Source organism: Brienomyrus brachyistius, chromosome 7 (assembly GCF_023856365.1).
Source record: "Brienomyrus brachyistius isolate T26 chromosome 7, BBRACH_0.4, whole genome shotgun sequence".
Taxonomy (NCBI): Eukaryota; Metazoa; Chordata; class Actinopteri; order Osteoglossiformes; family Mormyridae; genus Brienomyrus; species Brienomyrus brachyistius.
Window position 1 is genome coordinate 22,004,430 of NC_064539.1, and position 17,675 is coordinate 22,022,104.

General features: G+C 41.2%; 2 protein-coding genes and 4 non-coding genes across 7 annotated transcripts; all 6 read right to left on the reverse strand.

The window, feature by feature from the left end:
* Nucleotides 1-6,388: 6,388 nt before the first annotated feature.
* Nucleotides 6,389-9,117, reverse strand: nkx6.1 (NK6 homeobox 1). Of its 2 annotated transcripts, XM_049020268.1 has the most exons (4): nucleotides 8,929-9,117; nucleotides 8,565-8,871; nucleotides 7,984-8,156; nucleotides 6,389-7,132 (listed from the first exon to the last, which is right to left on the reverse strand). In XM_049020268.1, the coding sequence occupies exons 1-4, from the start codon at nucleotides 9,115-9,117 to the stop codon at nucleotides 6,887-6,889; spliced, it is 915 nt and encodes a 304-aa protein (XP_048876225.1). In that variant the 3' UTR covers nucleotides 6,389-6,886. The 2 variants fall into 2 exon arrangements, with proteins under 2 accessions (XP_048876225.1, XP_048876224.1); XM_049020267.1 differs by having other exon boundaries at nucleotides 8,565-9,117.
* Nucleotides 9,118-13,364: 4,247 nt separating this feature from the next.
* rpl17 (ribosomal protein L17) lies at nucleotides 13,365-16,077 on the reverse strand. Its single transcript, XM_049020276.1, has 7 exons — nucleotides 16,043-16,077; nucleotides 15,494-15,541; nucleotides 15,349-15,389; nucleotides 14,794-14,928; nucleotides 14,382-14,480; nucleotides 13,993-14,184; nucleotides 13,365-13,445 (listed from the first exon to the last, which is right to left on the reverse strand). The coding sequence occupies exons 2-7, from the start codon at nucleotides 15,531-15,533 to the stop codon at nucleotides 13,398-13,400; spliced, it is 555 nt and encodes a 184-aa protein (XP_048876233.1). The 5' UTR covers nucleotides 15,534-15,541; nucleotides 16,043-16,077; the 3' UTR covers nucleotides 13,365-13,397.
* LOC125746924 (small nucleolar RNA SNORD58) lies at nucleotides 13,591-13,658 on the reverse strand. Its single transcript, XR_007399100.1, has one exon. It is a non-coding gene; the product is annotated as a small nucleolar RNA SNORD58 (small nucleolar RNA).
* On the reverse strand, nucleotides 14,265-14,331 carry LOC125746926 (small nucleolar RNA SNORD58). Its single transcript, XR_007399102.1, has one exon. It is a non-coding gene; the product is annotated as a small nucleolar RNA SNORD58 (small nucleolar RNA).
* On the reverse strand, nucleotides 14,564-14,631 carry LOC125746925 (small nucleolar RNA SNORD58). Its single transcript, XR_007399101.1, has one exon. It is a non-coding gene; the product is annotated as a small nucleolar RNA SNORD58 (small nucleolar RNA).
* LOC125746927 (small nucleolar RNA SNORD58) lies at nucleotides 15,124-15,189 on the reverse strand. Its single transcript, XR_007399103.1, has one exon. It is a non-coding gene; the product is annotated as a small nucleolar RNA SNORD58 (small nucleolar RNA).
* Nucleotides 16,078-17,675: the final 1,598 nt, after the last annotated feature.

Consider the following 17,675-nt stretch of genomic DNA (forward strand, 5'->3'; position numbering starts at 1 on the left):
AAAAATTGACTACTGAGGCAAAATAAACACCCACAGACTGCCTGGCTCCCCTTGAACAGGATTGCCCATTACTGTCTTGCACTTTTCTAGACAATTCTGTCAAACCCTTGAGAGAAAATTATTGTGCATATAAGCAAATAATAATAATAAGAACAACAACCATAATTATAGTAATGGTAATAAGCCGGAATCCAAGGCAGAAGACAGCACATTCTGGAGATATGGTCGCCATCCACTTGACTGCACGTAACAATAACAGGAATATATTCTGATTGGAGTGGAACACGCATAAATTTGCAGTCTAATGCTATTTCCTGAATAACTTACGCAGGTAAACTGTAATCTGTTCTTGGCGGGAGTGGCTTTGACGGCCGTCCACGTGGTCTGCATACCATCTCCATGTCGATCTCCGCATCTGTGCGGCAGCGTTAAACACGGCTGAACTCGAGGTCCCACTGTTGTGATTACTTCATAACGACGTTAATGTCCATGTTCATCAAAGTGCTACAAGCCTCAGCGATTGCAGAATAATAATTACATTTACCTGTTAATTAACCTTCGCCACACATGTCATTTCATCCAATAATTTATACTTAAGCCAGGCTGTTATGCGTAGCTGAATAATATGTATACCAAATAACTAATTCAATAAGGTGTTTAGGAGAAGTGGACACAATGACCAATGTGCAGTCTAAACAGGAGATTTTTAAATGGCACTCAGACAAAACGGGCGTACATAAAATTATAACGGCATTATGATTGCACAATTATAAAGTATAATTGATTGAGTTTAATATACACTACTGTTCACAGGGAATTAGAGAATTTCTATCATACCCTGACTTTCAAATTCAAAATTATGGCTGACAATTAGGACTGATAAAAGCATAAATATGCGTCTGTATTTATTTTTTTGTGTAATTTGTGATTTCTTGCGTCCATGACGTTATAATGCATCAAAGGCAGTTGTGAATGTTTTTGTCATTGTAATTACAATGTATAATAATTCTTGTTTTTGTTGCTGATCTCTTAACCACTGTTTTCGAAGAAATATCGTAGAAGAACATAAAACGTTGATGAATTTTACGATGGTCTTTGACGGCCTTAGTTGGTGTCACGCGGAAAAAACAACCTCACGGTGTATAAAATACCCAGAAGCACAGCGTATACTGTTACACAAGAATTGCAAGCTATGAGAATTGAATACATTCACAACAAACCTTGAAAACCCTGAACCTTAACGAAAAGTGCAAAACAGTTCAGTTCTGAACAGAACTGACCGACCGAACGACCTGGACTTCAACAACATGTCATTAAATCTGTCAGAAGTAGCTGTTACGCCGACGCCAGTTTTGTAAATATATATATATATATATATATATATATATATATATATATATATATATATATATATATATATATATATATACACATATATATATATATATATATATATATATATATATATATATATATATATATATATATATATATATATATTTCCAAACTTAATGTGTATGTGTTTGTGTGTGGTCCTGGTATATACATTACATTGTGGGGACCAAATGTACCCAGGATGTACCAGGATGTGATAAAGACGTTGTGGGGACAGTTTTTTTCGGTGGTAATTCAATTTCATAAAAATCTCCGACTGCAATTAAAAAACTAAAAATGCCAAAAGTCTTGCATTTTGTTTGGTTACTTATGATTAAGGCTAGGGCTGGGTAGGGGTTAAGGCTGTCATTGTTGGGATTAGAGTTTTCCCCATAGAAATGAATGGAAAGTCCCCACAAAGTTATAATTACAAACCTGTGTGTGTATGTGTATGTGTGTGTGAAACTTACATATTGTCACTGGATGGCAAATCGACCTTGGTCAACATAATTCATGATTAGATTCACTAATAAATAGCATCTTCATCGTTATATAAATCTTAAAGACTTGAACAGATTACTATAATAATCTATAGATTCAGAAATTATGAGTTGACGCAATTCAATGATAAACACGTTTTATTATCACAAATATGCACTTTATAAACGAAAAAAAAATCATAAATTGTCGGCACAAGTACAGGTGACTTGCGAGCAAGACAACGAAGCAATCAGCAACAAGTGAGGAAAACTCGATCTCTTCCATCTTATTACTGCACGCTTCGGTTGACTGTGTTTCATATTTTGTCAGGTATTTTGCGCTGATTTTCGGAAAGGCGCCCATGAAGCAGACAGTGAGAGATGCGCCGCTGTGCGTAACACTACATTTCACTGGGTTAAATGTCGGGTTCACGTAGTACACAACGTGGTGTTATCTATCGGACATGGAGAGACTGGCTACTAATAACGCTGCTTTCAAACACAAAATTCTGACTGCGTATTATTCATACTGTCGTCAAATACAAATTTCGTATGTTTGCATGCATGCAGGCCACTCATAATAATAATAGGCCCATATAATAGTATTGTCGCTTGTTAATTTTCAGTTATTAAAGGTTACTTTAAAGGAATTAGCACTGGATATGTAACAAAACGGTATCAGGTCAACATTTACGTCTACCGCTAATAAAACGAAAATGTCAAAACCACCTAACGATTTATTTTGCTAATTTCTTTCAAAAACAAAGGTTGCGAGCGCCACGAGACAAAGGTAAATTCCTCGCTATTATAGGCTACTTTATCTTGCGAATCCATTCTAATGACTGTCAATTGCTATTTTCAATACACGTGAACATTACTTCGCATTGTTGTTCTTAATAGCAGCGTTATCTCAAGTGGCACTCTCCCGCTCATTGAGACGTCTGAGCCCTGGAAAGTAAACGGCGGGATAGGGATTAGTTCGCCCAGTTCTTTGCATGTTAATGACGTTTTATCTTAACTCCAATTACGGGAAAGGGAGGACAGGTGAAGAGAAATGGTTTTGGATACCTCGCTGAGTCATTTACCGTGGAAGCTGCAAAATTTCGAAATATCTTTTTTTCTAGGACTAGTGACTTAAGAGAATAATCAACATTAACAATGAGGAGATATAATTATACCGAATTATGCTCACAGATAGGCCTGTAATCTGAATTGCTTTTAATAAACTGTTTTTTTTCCCCCACAAAACAAAATTAAGCACAGAAGTACTTTTCAGGTGTTTTATAATTCATAAAAACTGGAATTGGCGAATAATATTAATTATGTTCTCTCTACTCCTTAAGGAAAGTAATGAACACGTCGTGATGTAAATGCAGACTGAAGAAGATCCATAAGGACTCGTGACGCTGCAGGTCTCGAGATGGCTCACATTTCCAAGGTCCAAGTTTAACGTTTTAACCTATTCCGGTTTGATCTACCGAAATACTTTTAATCAAATAGTATATGACACGATTATCCTCAAAATTCTCCCGTAGTCGTGAAAACCAGTATTAAAAATAGTACCCGGTGCATTTTGGACTATGCATATCACATGGTCTTCCTCCTGCATGAATTGTCACGGTAAAAAAAAAAAAAAAAAAGTAGAATCCCTCATGAGTATAATGGTTAATTCTACACGCATTTATTAAAAGTGTACAATTTGCACAATCAGCCAGACTTAAATCTCTGAAGTTGGTGTTCAGTTGGCAATCATTTCCTTGCTAACGACGGAGTGACTCTTGCCACCGCAATACGTTGTTCGAAAGCTTTCCCAGCACCTGCTGTCGAGTCCACAATGATTCTGGCAGAATTACCAGTTAGCACATTATGTTTCTTTGTTTTATTCAATTTCGAGTTGTCATCGTCCGTCCAAGGAGGGCGACTGTCAGCTTGTGAGTGCACGCCTGCAGCATCCTCTGCTGGCTCGGCCGCCCGCCGAGCTTGTCCTTGTCCTCCGATAAAGCGCGAGGCAGAGCAGGCAGCGCGTCGCTTCCAGCCGTCTCAGCTGTGTAGGTCCCTAATTATACTGCGAGCCATTCCCCTCTAATCACCAGCATTGTCGATAGAAAATCTGGGGACGCCAGAAGAAATTGTGTGCGCCAGGGAAAATACGCAGACAAGTGTTTAACGTGGATTAAATGATATTATCACAACCTACCAATGTTCATCAACATGAGCGCGGAGACAAAGCCTGACATTTTCGGATTAGCTATATTTTCTAGGAAAAGCTATTTTTCAAAGGCAACATGATCCGTCGCTTATCGCCATGTCACAACTTTCCAAATCTGCGTTTGTTTAATTCGCCAGTTTCTGTGATTCCCGGCCGCCGGACTTTTCCGCCTGTCTTGCCGATTTTATTACCATGTGAATATATATGAGACATTCAAAACATTTTATTGCTTTTAAATTCCCAGGTTCAAATCACTGGAATAAACTGAGCCGTTCCCAGACATGGATAATATATCTGCATATTCTGCCTATTCTGTTTGTTAATTCGACAAGCTGTCATTTTACAGTTTTGGTCATTAACTTTAAAAAAGAAGGCCATCTAAGTTCTAAACGAAAAAGCGATTCCACAGCTACTGAACACATATACCCTTAACACTGAACTACTCTAAAACGTAGATACCTGTCTACCAAATCTGTAATTTTCGGAATAAAATGTCTACATTCCCTTTTTTAATTTGAAAACAAATTTTCAGTGGAGCATGTGTTACAATCCAGTCACAAATTGTACTTCCGAATGTCTTCGTCACTTTTGTATAGTTTTGCATAATACATTTAATTACACTAAATCAAGACTCTCGGCTTATTTATCTTTCAGTTCCAAGTATAATTACATCTGCAAAAGACTGGCGTCCCGTCCATGGTGTGATGCCTGTTATACGCTCCAGTCCCCGCAACCCTTAAGGGGATAATCGGTTAGAAGATAAATTGACAGAAATGTATCTGCATCTGAAACTGAAATTGTTTAAAATAGTTTTTTTTTTTTCAATTTTTAAATGCAGACGTGGTTGATTATATTTATATTACTTTAAATTGACGAATGTCTAATTGCTCAATGATGGAAATAATATCTGCTATACGATAAACGATAATAAACAGCAAAAATACGCGCATTCCCTCTCTCTGATGTGTTGGATGTGATGTCCAGTTAAAATTCCTAAGTTCGAAAGACATTAAAGAGTCCGGGTGTGAGGTTTACGTGAGAGTGAGAGGGGGGGTACTGGGGTCAGCAGTCTATAGAGGAATCCACTTTAAATAATTATAAAATCCGCCCGTATTTGAGACAGCTATATCTCTCTGAACACACTTAGCAGGTCTTGCATCTTTTAAAATCGCATCGGATAAATTAAATATTTACCAGTCCTGGGCGGTTGACTGCCTTCCAATTTTAAAAGAACATGCTGATGTAATCAGCTGTATCTGTAAACGTATAGACAGCGAGGAGTGCATTTCTGCGTCAGTCGCAGTATAAATTTATCATGACCCTTTCCCCGCACTTTCCGCGTCGGCTACTTCCGGAATATCTGTGTTTTCCGACTGTTTCGTTGCAGCGCTGGACCATGCTCCAGAAATCATCTCGCAGTCAGCGAGAAAGGCTTTATCGGGACCAGCGCTTTTCAGTTATAATGACACAGATATTTGTTAGGTTTCGCTATATAAAAGTTAAAAATAGATTGTAAGACCCTGCGGTGTTTGTTTATTTTATTAGTTATATATTTTGTACTAAATCAGTCGCAATAACAATATGAGGACAATGATCATTATAGTTATGATTAACAACAATTTACAATAATTCCTGATATTATTATACTATAATTAGTTGCTTTTTGAATGTATTGGTTGTATTATTATTTGCTAATCATTTCATGGGAACGAACATGTTCCCTACTACCACCCTCGACATCCCGTTTATATAAATTAAATTATTATTGTAGTTAACGAACAAATGACATTTAATAAACATACACTAAATAAACGCAAATGAACTGAACAAACTTAAAATTAGAATTAACTAGTTATTTTTGGTAACGTAATATCATAGAAATTTCTATCAAATAATTAATGTGGTATTGATAGTTCGAAATATATAAATATTAATACAGTTCTACTGTTGCTAAATATTTCTCAGACGCGTTTATTTTCCTCAGGATATAATCAGAAAAAAACAACCTTCACATTGATTTTAAATTTTATTAAATAAAAGTGCGATACATATGAACCTGCAGCACACAATATTGCAGGATTCAAACACTGTTACAAACTTAAACATTATATAAATTAATTAAAGTGTGAAAAATTCAACAAAAATGGGCCGACAAACACTGGATGCATTATATTACAAATATATTTTAGTCATATCCCGCTGTTTTATCTGTTTATTTACAGGTGAAATAACTGGCTGGTTTCATCATTAATGTTCACCGCGTTCCTGTTTAAACGGAGCTCTTTATTTTATTGTTTTACTCATGGATCATTATAAATGTGGTTTATTGATTTCTGACGGATCGGTAGAAATATTAGTTAAAAATGCAAAATATTAGAAGCATACATAAGCAACTTGGATAAAGAAGAAGTCCATCTGACGTTAACAGAAATAGTAAATATTAAAAAAACGAAAAGGGGCTTAAGTAAACCGTTACCTCTCGTCATTTAGAATTGCAAAGCCGAAACGGTGATGAGGGACGCAGAGGGGACAGTGGTGGGTTTTATACAAAATGTATTTTACACATAAATATTCACAGCAATATAATTTCTATTTAGTACAACTCACGCTGGTATTTACAAGAAAGTACCCTCATCTTAATGTGGAAATGTTGTGGCTTTTCTGTAGTGAAAAAAAGAAGTGTCCATTCCTCCGAAACGGGCCGTACATTCCTCATCGCTCGAATCAAACTTCATTTCACACTGTTAATGAAGATAGGCCACTGCTTTAAGACAGGTTCAGTGCTTCGTGTCACTGGAAAACGTTTTTTTATCTTCTTTTGTTTCTAAGAACTTTCGTTTTCTGACGTGTGGAGGTGAAGAGACGAGTTCGGTTTATGCTTTTTCAAGAGCTGAGTGATTTTCTCATCGTCCGAGTTCGGGTCCAAAGGCTTGTTGTAATCGTCGTCATCGTCTTCGTTCTCCGAGGCCCCCTTTAGACGCTCCGTCTCCGAGTCCTGTTTTTTCTTTGCCGATGCCATCTCTGCCGCGTGCCTTTTCCTCCACTTTGTCCTTCTGTTTTGAAACCAAACCTGAGATGGAATTGAAGCGTTTTAAAATAAAATCTAACGTCAAGAACATCCTGTCAGAAGTCAGTTATAGCTACAAATTAGTTTTTTTTTTTTAAAAAAAGCATAAATATAATTACACATATATGAAAAAATTGGGGGGAATAACAATGTATTTCAATATTTAATTATAGTGAATGAAATTAAAGTTTTTGTGAGATTTATAAGTTGTTCAACAGTCATAACATTTTACTGGTTATTTTATTCTGTGCAAAACGAATCACAAAAATCCGTGTGTTACACTGCTAAAAAGTTTGGCCTAGAAACATATAGACCTACTACACTAAAACTAGTTGACCACAAATACAGGATATCAGTTTTCTTAAATAAACTGAGGACTGATCCTTACAGATTCTGTAAAGATACTACGTGATTAATAGCAACTACCATGTTTTGAATCTAAAGTTACAGTAAACTAATGACGCTACAATAATCCTGCTGACCTGGAGCTGAATATACCTTTCATGACCTGCCCAGGCAATTGTTTAAAATTTGTATGATTTAAGATTAACTATACAATTTTGAAATATGTACAAAGATTTTTTTTTATTCAGCCGTTACTGTGTAAACAATGGCATTTACAACTGGACTGAAATATATTATATACAATACATTATTTGAAATATGAATTAATATGAAACGCTTATCTCCAACTTAAACAGTTCAAAAAGGGACCGCTTCGGGATAGGCTACTTTCCAAAAAAAACTCCCAAAATCTCTATAATATTACTACTGAAATTAAGAGGGGGTTCATTTTCATCTCAGCAATGCGTGATCCGTACTTCCTTATCTAAAGTTTGACACGATCCTCTTACCTTCACTTGGCTCTCCGTCATCCCCAGTGAGTAGGCCAGTCGAGCCCTTTCGGGTCCCGCTAAATACTTCGTTTGTTCAAAAGTCTTTTCCAGGGCAAAGATCTGTTGTCCAGAAAATGTGGGCCTCGTGTGCTTCCTCTTTCCGTCCTTGTCAAGCAACACCGAACCCTGATCTGAAAAGATAACAACTTATGTTAACCAGGATAAATTTCTGTGTTTTTATTAACAAGCTAACCACATAAATTGCCCGATCACTTTTGGCTGCCTTCAATATTAAGCAATGCATGTTTTACGCATTTCTGTTGGATATATGTAAATTAATCGTTTTTTTCCTTTGGCAGCAGCCTTAATTAAAATGCAAGTCTCGTTCATTTGAAGATTGCCTTGCTTACGTTTGCAATTATATTTACAATTTTTTAAAATAAAGATCACAAAAACTTAATGGCACATACTTACATTCATATAAAAGTAATGTTTGCATCGGGTAACTGGTGTAATTATTTAAACCCGTAGTGGTGTCGATGTTAGATATTTCAGTCAGCAACGCCATGATCACGAAACATCTTAAACTGAAAACTTACGCGGTGAACAAGCAAATCTTGCGTCTCTCCAGTGCGGACTCTGCATGACCCCAGGCCAAAATATAGGGGTCCTGCCGGGGAGATCTGTCAGTGGTTTGGGGTAGCGAGCCACTGCCACGGCCGCCGCGGCGCTAGGACTGAAATAGAGCCCGTGGGGAGGCGGGGGGCTCAGGCTACTGAAGCGGGGCAGTCCTGACAAGATTCCAGCGGAAGAGGAGGCTGCCACGGCCGCCGCCGCCCCTGCGGAGACCACCGAGGGACGGCTGAGGATGTCGTTTATTCCGTGTGGGGTAGCGATCGCGCACTGCTGCGGTGATAGGAGAGAGGACAGCCCGGCTGACGATTTTATCCCCGGGGAAGAGACAGGGATTCCGCCGGGGTTAGGGGAGGTGGCCGAAGGTGAAGTAGACGAGGCGGGTCCGTTGGAGGATAAGGGATAAGCCGGGTACAGGGGAGTCTTCATTTCGGTCATGCTGTGCAGAGCGGCTAACGGTGGCGTGCTAAGCAGAAAGGCGCTCTGACGAGACCCGTCCATCTGCCCCACCGCTAACATAACCAAAAATAATGATAAAACAATATAACTCAGTACCAGTTGTCCTCACTACTTCCACGGGAGTATATATTAAAAGAATGCTTCTCGATTAAAAGAAAACACAGCTAAGTTAGAAATCTGTCTAATCGCCTAGCCTCTTATGTCAATATGATGAACTTGAAAAAGATTTTCTTATAACACATTCGTCTTAAGGTGCAGGCAATTTTGCTCTAGGATCCAAATTTCTTAGGACTTGAGTTTTGTACCCATCCCTAGAGGAAAATGAATCCAGTGTCTTTCCTTCTTCAGTCTTGCATGCCTTGAAGACAGGGCATTCTAGTGGAATGGATCTCCAAGCGCCTTTCCCCGGCTCTAATGTCTGCTTCAACTCTACCGGTGGCAACTTTATTTTTTAATGCTCAGAAATCTATAAATAAAGAGGCGCCCTTTCCCGGCGGCGCGCGCGAAGCTCTCGGAGATAATAAAACATTTTCGTCACTTTCTTGCTGTCTTTTGCAGCAAAAGTGAAAACTTTGAGAATGTCACTTAGAAGGAGGAGGCGGCGTTTCTGTCGCCATTGGGCAAGCGCTGCGGTGACGCGTCCCCCGTGTCAGCCGCAAGCCCCCACTGCGTGTCCCGGCTTCTTATTGGCCCCTCATACCAGCGCTTTCATTTGCACATTAAAAGAGTTGCCATTCGATCGGCTATTACATACAAAAGTACTAAATCAATCTAGTCAATTTGAGATCTATTTTTTTCCCAGATAAAGGGCCATCTGCATGCGTTTGTTACGCGAAAAAGATGGTCCAGAGTGCCCCATTCCTTTGGCTATATTAATTCAAAAGCGATTGGAAAGCCTAGTAGTTCGAGATAGGTCATGAACTCATTGTCCATTGAATGAACGCAAATAATTATGATACAGCCATTAGCCTATACGCATATGGGAAAATGCGACAGGCCACGTTTCGTTAGGTTTGCGCATCGCGCTTTCTGCGAACTCAGTCGCTTTTCCGATTTAGCGTCGACTTGTGCAGCTACGCATCTGCTTTCTGAGACTTTGCAAACAAACATCCCTTCGTAGGAGAATGTCGAGTTGCGATGTTAATGAAAGCGAGTACTATTAAACACTAGTCTAAATAAAGAAATTGATTTGCGATGTCACCGTCCCATCGTCCCGGGTCAAGGTTTTTGCTCTTTTTAATGGTCATTTACTTATTGCGGCCAACTAAAATGATAATGATTTTTATTATTATTATTATTATTATTATTATTATTGTTATTGTTGTTGTTGTTTTTCTTATTATCGTAGCATTAAAATTGTTCTTATTGTTGCCACAAGGTTCGAAATATCGGGTTTGCATTGTCGTAGTATTTGAGTGATTATTTTGTTCCGTTTCCACTGGAAGATCTTGCGTTATATCATGTTTGGATAAGTCCCCCCCCCCCCCCCCCCCCGTTCCTTTCTATATTCCCCCAGTACGATGATCAGATACACGAATATTTGACACTCCATCATCTTGTGTAGGTGACAGTATAAACGCGGTAATTCGAGTACTGTGTACATATTCTTTGGAAAAGATCGATATCGATGAGACAAATTACACTGCAATAGTTCTAATTTATATTTGTACACCTTACCTTGGAACATTATTTTTTACATAAAAGAATTTTATAAAATACAACAGTTTTGTGTCATTACCGTTAACTAATAATTTATTCCACGGTTACAAGAAATTGTTTTAACGCGTTGATTTAAAAATGTGGCTTTATAGATGATTAATTATTTTATACGTTGTCTTGTTTCTCCGCTTCTGCACTGCTATTCTTTCGTTTTTTCCTTACTTACTATTCACATGGTTCAACCGTACATTGACCGTCAGCATCAGTAAGAAGACCATGACCATAGGAAACATTTTCCCGCTGATTCACCATCGACACTTGCGGAACTTGGCGATGGGGCTCTGTTGTCTGGAATTCCGTGTGAACGGGACGGTGCAACGAAATAGCATAGCATAAGACAACGGGCGACGATGTTAAAGTATGGCATGGTTCATAAAACGAAACTTCTGGCAGCTTTTTGCCTACAGTTCATTCAGTTTTTGTGTGACGTGGTATGTGACTGTGTGAGCAGAAAAAAAGGAAAATATTTTGGAAGCCTAAAAAAAATCATATGTACGTGTATATCTGTCCTACTTCAATTAAGGCTATATCATCGGACGACCGCAGTTTATCGGTGTGCAAATACTGATTAATGCAAATTATTTTTGAATAAGAAAGGCATGTATGAAAACATTAATACATTCTATTAGGGTAGCAGTTTAGAGGAGGCTATAATTAATTCGCAACATCGTAACTTACACTGTTTCTCTGACAGTTTGAAGCGCGATTGCCTGTAGTCAATAATTCATGTGCTTCGTGCGGCACCTAGTGGACAAATTGCGTAAAAGTCATTCTGAAAGTTCGCAGCTGTAATTTAGACAGTTGTCTAAGTGTACTGTATGAACTGGAATTAAGCCGTTGTTAGTTTATTAGTCCGGACAGAACTATTTACCGCAAACATGTCGCCAGGGCCGTGTAGAGATTTTTCGACGGGCAAGCTTCCTCTTTCCCCTTGGTAGCCTACATTCTGCCGATCGGGGGGAGGTGCCCCCCTCAGTTAATTTTGCTCGAGGAGAAGCTCTAAATCTTTAGAATCTTGGTGCTCCCGGTCTTGCAGTGAGACATGGACGCTATCCAGTGAGCTGAGATGAAGACTGGACTCCTTTGCTACTGTGTCTCTTCAGATAATCCTTGGGTACTGCTGGTTTGACTTTGTGTCGAATGAGCGGTTGCTAGAGGAGTCCCGAATGAGGCACATTACCTGCATTGTGAGGGAGCGTCAGGTACGGCACTGCGGCCATGTGGCGCGTTTCCCTGAGGGTGATCCGACTCGGAGGATCTTCATTGCTGAGGACCCAAGCGGACGCCCACGTAAAACCTGGCTGCGGCAGATGGATGGCCATTTCTGAAGAGTGAGACTGAACCGTGTATTTGATTGGGGGGGGGGGGGGGGGCGCCAGCCGGGATCCCATGGAGTTTGACTGTCGTGGGTGTGGCAACACGCTGCATCAGTGCATGCTCCCCAACCTGACCTGAGAAGCTCGATAAATTTTGGGTGACCAAAAAGGGTCACATGCCCCACCTGTATGCTGGTCCTCAGATCTGATACCGGAAACTTTAGAAAATTTATAAGAAATTGTTCCCATCAGGTCTTGGGATGTAACAAAGAAAAGGATGAATCAAACAGCTGCTTCAGCGCTGGAATGAGAACCATGTTAACCACGGAGCCTATCCCGGAAGCAATGGGCACGAGGCAGGGACAACCCAGGATGGGGGGCCAGCCCATCGCAGGGCACACTCACACACCATTCACTCACACACCATTCACACACCTACGGGCAATTTAGTAACTCCAATTAGCCTCAGCATGACTTTGGACCCGGGGGGGAAACTGGAGGAAACCCCACGACAACATGGGGAGAACATGCACACTCCACACACATGTAACCCAGGCAGAGACTCAAACCCGGGTCCCAGAGGTGTGAGGCAGCAGTGCTAACCACTGCACCACCATGTTAACCAGAGGAACTTATTTCACTTCAGCTACATGTGATCCCACATCTTTTTGTTGGAAAAGGCTGAAGAGCAGGTCACCTGGACAGCCTTTCATGCGGATAAGGGCAAACACTCTGGTCGTGGGTTTGCCCATTTCAGCCTGCAGCACTCAGAGGGCATGAAGCTGATACTGTAGGACTTTGGACCTCAGCATCATGATGCAATTTACAGAAACTAAGAATTTCAGCACTGGACCCTGGAACCTTCTCACACTAATGTAATTAAAATCAGGAAAATTTTGATTAACCCATTTCAACTTAAGCCATTTTGGCAATTTTCAACAGTATAAAGTTTTGACTGTGCCACAGCATTAAATTAGATTTATTGGATGCTCGTTTTATTTGAATGTTCCAGATACCACTATGAACATCAGGTCCAAGACAACAGAACTACAAGATCAACTCTCATGATTCCAGAAGGAAGCCTTGAATCTTTTAGTACTGGCTCAGGTCCATGAAGTCCACCCACATTACAGATGAGGGGACTAGAACCAACATGCAGCCAGCCCCCCCAGTAGGACCTACCTAAACACACAGATTCTAACCCCCAAAAGATGCAGAGCTAGTCCCAAACCCGTTACTCCAGACCCAAAAACATAACAGGACACCACAAGGTCGAAGTGAAATTCACTTTTATTTTATATACACTTATTCCCGTGCCATCAACTTCTGCTTCTTCAGCTTCTTCTGGGAAACCTGCAGACCAAAGACAAGGTGGTTACAGCAGTTCAACCAATCAGACAAAAAAGCAAGAGCTTCCACACACTGCTGGGGTAGAGCAGACAGAAGTTTTAGAATGAAAACTTGTGTCAGACTTGAGTTTCACTGTCTGAAGTTCTTGGTTGCTCAGATACCAGTTTTGTTTTCACAGTTAATTCCAAAGGTGTCCTAAGATGGTCATCACTGCAACCCATTACTCTTGGCAAGTTTAATTTCCAAAACCAGTAGACAAAAGTGTCCTTGGGCAAACTAACACACAAGCTCAACACCTGCTGAGCTAGACTGTCCACCTCCACGGGAACTCATCAAATCTTTGACCAATCCTGGGTGGTATTCCACAAAGCGTGATTTTTTCCCATTAACCAGATAACTAAATCCAAAATAAGGACTGTCCAATAATAAAGTCACCTGCCTCTGCTTCAAGTGGACAGTTTTCACTTTCGTTTCATTTTTGTGGACACCCACCCTGGTCCAGGCCAGCAGGTCACACTACCAAATGCGGCACGCGCAAATAGACACTCACCTTTTTCTTCTGAGCAATCTCCTCCTCAGGCTTCGGAACAATCTGCTCCTTCTCAGTGAGGATCATCTCGATATGACATGGGGAACTCATGTAGGGGTTGATACGGCCGTGAGCGCGGTAGGTTCGCCTGCGCATCTTGGGGGCCTTGTTGACCTGGATGTGCTCGATGACCAGGGAGTCCACATCTAGCCCCTGGGGTTACAGATCAGGAGGTACATGCTCAGTCACGGAACATGCAAGCTTCATAACATCCTACTGCCCCCCCCACAGCGACGGCTCAGAAGGTACGATTCTTTTCACAGATGATCCAAAGGTGTCCTAAGTATGTCATCATCGCTATCCTGGGTGGCAGTGACTCGTGTTACAAAATGAACTCCAGGAACCCCCACCTTGAGCTCGGCATTGCTCTCCGCGTTCTTCAACATATGCAGGAGAAATTCCGCACTTTTCTTGGGCCAGCGACCTTGTGTCCAGTCCCACTGCTTGGCCTGGGGAGGGGGACAAAGCAGAGGCATCTCAGTCTGTTCATCTTGATGACTGACGAAACCACTACTGTTGGCCTGTCTTCTTGGTTGCTCAGGTATGAAAACTGTTTTCATGGTAAATTCCAAAGGTGTCCTAAGATGGTCATCACTGCAACCCATCAGAAGCTTTCTGAAGTCACCCAGAAGCCGAATCGCCATAAACACACATATGATACAAGACTTGCTGAAGCAAGAGCCGTCCCGATACCCACACAAGACCTGACTAGGACCAAAGAGAGCTTTCGCTCACAGCTCTGAAAACGGACAAAAGCCTCACCTGGGCACACCTGCCAACACCCCCGTTGTAGCGGCGGAAAGGCACACACTGGTGCTTAACCATCACGTCTTTCAGAAACTTGGTGGCTTTGCGGATGTGCATGCCTTTGATGGCCTGGGCGGTCTCACGGGTGTTCTGCGGACAGAGAGCACAGCTCAAATTCAGGGGCACCACTCACTACTCAACATTAACAACTAGCCATTGGGTGTATTTGACATTGCTTATTACAGGAAAATAAGCACAGGTATTTGAGGAAACACACACAGACCCGAAGATAAAAAAGCAACGTGTCACACATTAATGCCTGTCCGTTCCAAATCTCTCACAGCAATAGCTCAGAATACACAAATTATTTTCACGGCTGATCCAAAGGTGTCCTAAGAGTCATCATTGCAATTGCTGGGCCCAGAGACACTACAGACTACAACAACGGTAATCTGAATTACAGGATACTTGCATGCATTTCCACAGAGGTGAATACAGCTTTAGGTTAGAAACAGTCGTGGATAATGCTACTTCCTAATCAAGCAAATTATGAATGAATAATGGCAGTACCTTGAAGTGAACCCGGAGATTGGATCCCCTGGCCTTGCATGCTGCGAAATAAGACAAGGCATCAAAAGGGGCAGGTTAAAAGGCCACCTTTTGCTGTAAAGCGTTACAGAAAAGGAAACTCCTTTCGCGGCGCGTCGATACTCACACTTAGTCGGGTTCTCGGGGTCGAGCGAGTAGCGGACCATCGTGGTGCCTGAAACCAGACAACAGAAATCGGTGAAAATTACAGAATGGCTTTAAAAACTTATTAAAAGATCACGGAAAGCCCACAACAAATAAGGCTGGTGTCATGTCATTTTAGAGTTGGCTATGAGCTGCCATTTTGTTAGAGCCGGGCGTTTAAAGTCTCATGAACTCAACACGATCCAGACACGTACGGCTATATTTCACCTAAATGTAAACGGAAATTAATAAAGGGTCTAAAACACAGTAACGACATCTCTATTTAAAGCCTGACATGTACGCCCCCTCCCATGAACCAAGTCGTGGCAAAACAGCGGTAGTCATATGTTTACCGTAAAACAATACGATCAATTCAATTCTAGCATTAAACATAGACAAATATAAAAAAACACTAGCCCCCATATGTCCCGATTAAATATCATGATGAACAAGAATCCTACAAAACGAGATGCACGAGATATTTTATGGATATCAGACAAGCTCCAATGAGAAATTCGCCACCATTACTTACTTTTCTGGCCGCGGAAAGGAAGAGGAAGACTGATGCATTCTGGGAAAAAACATTGTGCCCGGATTACCGCGATACTTCCAGCGAGATTTTGAGGTTTTATTTTCTATTGGCCCAGCGTGCAGCGTGTAGCTTGGATAGGCGGTACATCACGGTTGTATAAAACGTATGTGCTTTTAGTAATGCTTCGAGTGTTGTTTAAGTGTTAGCACTTGTGCTTTCATCAGAAACTTCCAAGGAAAAGCCAGTTTCAAGTTTTAGTTTTGCGATGTTCGAAAAGGTGACACTTGGCTGAGTTTAAATCTGGCCCAGTCTCGTCTTATCAGTTACAGAGTGGTTTCCCTCTAGATAGTGTTTCCCAAGCCAGTCCTTGGGGAACCATTGACAGGCCACGTTTTTGCTCCCTCCCAGCCAATCGGGAACACTGAATACCCGGTTCAGGTGTGCTGGGAGCTGAGAAGAAGGAAAAACGTGGACTGTCCGGCGTTCCCCGAGGACTGGGTTGGGGAACACTGCTCTACATACTCTGGTACATTATCACAGTCAGATGACCCTGTCCTAGCTCATAGCGTGAGAGTATGGTGTAGGAGTATAGTGTGTCTCATTTGGAATGGAAGATGTATGAGCACATATCAAAATATATCACACTAGGGGGTGCTGCCTCACCAGAAAACAGTTACTGCTTTTGTATGGTCTTGGTCGACACCTTGGGACTGTAACCTGTGACCATAGGGAAGAAACCGAAACTCAGTGTGCAAAGTGTGGGAGTTATCTCTTAAAACTGAGCTAGTTACTAAAAAGCTGAAGTGAAAACTAGCTCAATTTTAGCCTTCACGCAAATGAATGTTCCAGTTATAGTAAAACAGTATTTTGTTTGTTTACTATTTTATTTTGTTTCATTGTGTTTAAGCTGGGGGTGGCATGGTGGTGCAGTGGTTAGCACTGTTCCCTCACACCTCTGGGACCCAGGTTCGAGTGTCTGCCTGGGTTACATGTGTGCGGATTTTGCATGTTCTCCCCATGTCGTCGTGGGGTTTCCTCCGGGTACTCTGGTTTCCCCCCACAGTCCAAAAACATGCTGAGGTTAATTGGACTTGCTAAATTGCCCGTAGGAGTGCATGTGAGAGTGCATGGTGTGTGAGTGTGCCCTGCGATGGGCTGGCCCCCCATGCTGGGTTGTTTCCTGCCTGGTGCCCATTGCTTCCGGGATAGGCTCCGGACCCCCCACGACCCAGTAGGATAAGCGGTTTGGAAAATGGATGGATGTATTTAAACTACTTATTGTGTTATATTTTTATCGTTATTGTCTTGGGTTGCCTGTGTTGTAAGATGAATGATTCATGATAAATGTCTGTTTGTTACGTGTCTATGGACGAGGAGAATTCACTGCAAACCAAATCTACTTAAGGGTACAAATAAAGTCACATGACCTGACCCGACAGTGCTGTGGTGGACGTGTTTCACGGCACATTTTCCATGAGCTGAACCTTGCTTCTGTACTGCAGTTTATTCACATTAAAAATATTTATTGAAATATACAGCCCTATATGGGCATGAGGGTTATGAAATCTGACCAAAACAACAATCGCAGGATCGTGATTTGCTCATATTTGTCTTTGCTCTGTGTAGCTGTGCT

Coding starts and splice junctions, on each gene's coding strand:
- rpl17 (XM_049020276.1), bottom strand. CDS start 15,533: ATGGTCCGCTACTCGCTCGACCCCGAGAACCCGACTAAGT. Junction 14,929..15,348: donor ATCTCCGGGTTCACTTCAAG/GTACTGCCATTA, acceptor CTCTGTCCGCAG/AACACCCGTGAGACCGCCCA. Junction 14,185..14,381: donor AGAGCAATGCCGAGCTCAAG/GTGGGGGTTCCT, acceptor CTGTAACCCCAG/GGGCTAGATGTGGACTCCCT.
- nkx6.1 (XM_049020267.1), bottom strand. CDS start 9,117: ATGTTAGCGGTGGGGCAGATGGACGGGTCTCGTCAGAGCGCCTTTCTG. Junction 8,157..8,564: donor AAGATTTGCTTGTTCACCGC/GTAAGTTTTCAG, acceptor TTATCTTTTCAG/ATCAGGGTTCGGTGTTGCTT. Junction 7,133..7,983: donor TGACGGAGAGCCAAGTGAAG/GTAAGAGGATCG, acceptor ATTCCATCTCAG/GTTTGGTTTCAAAACAGAAG.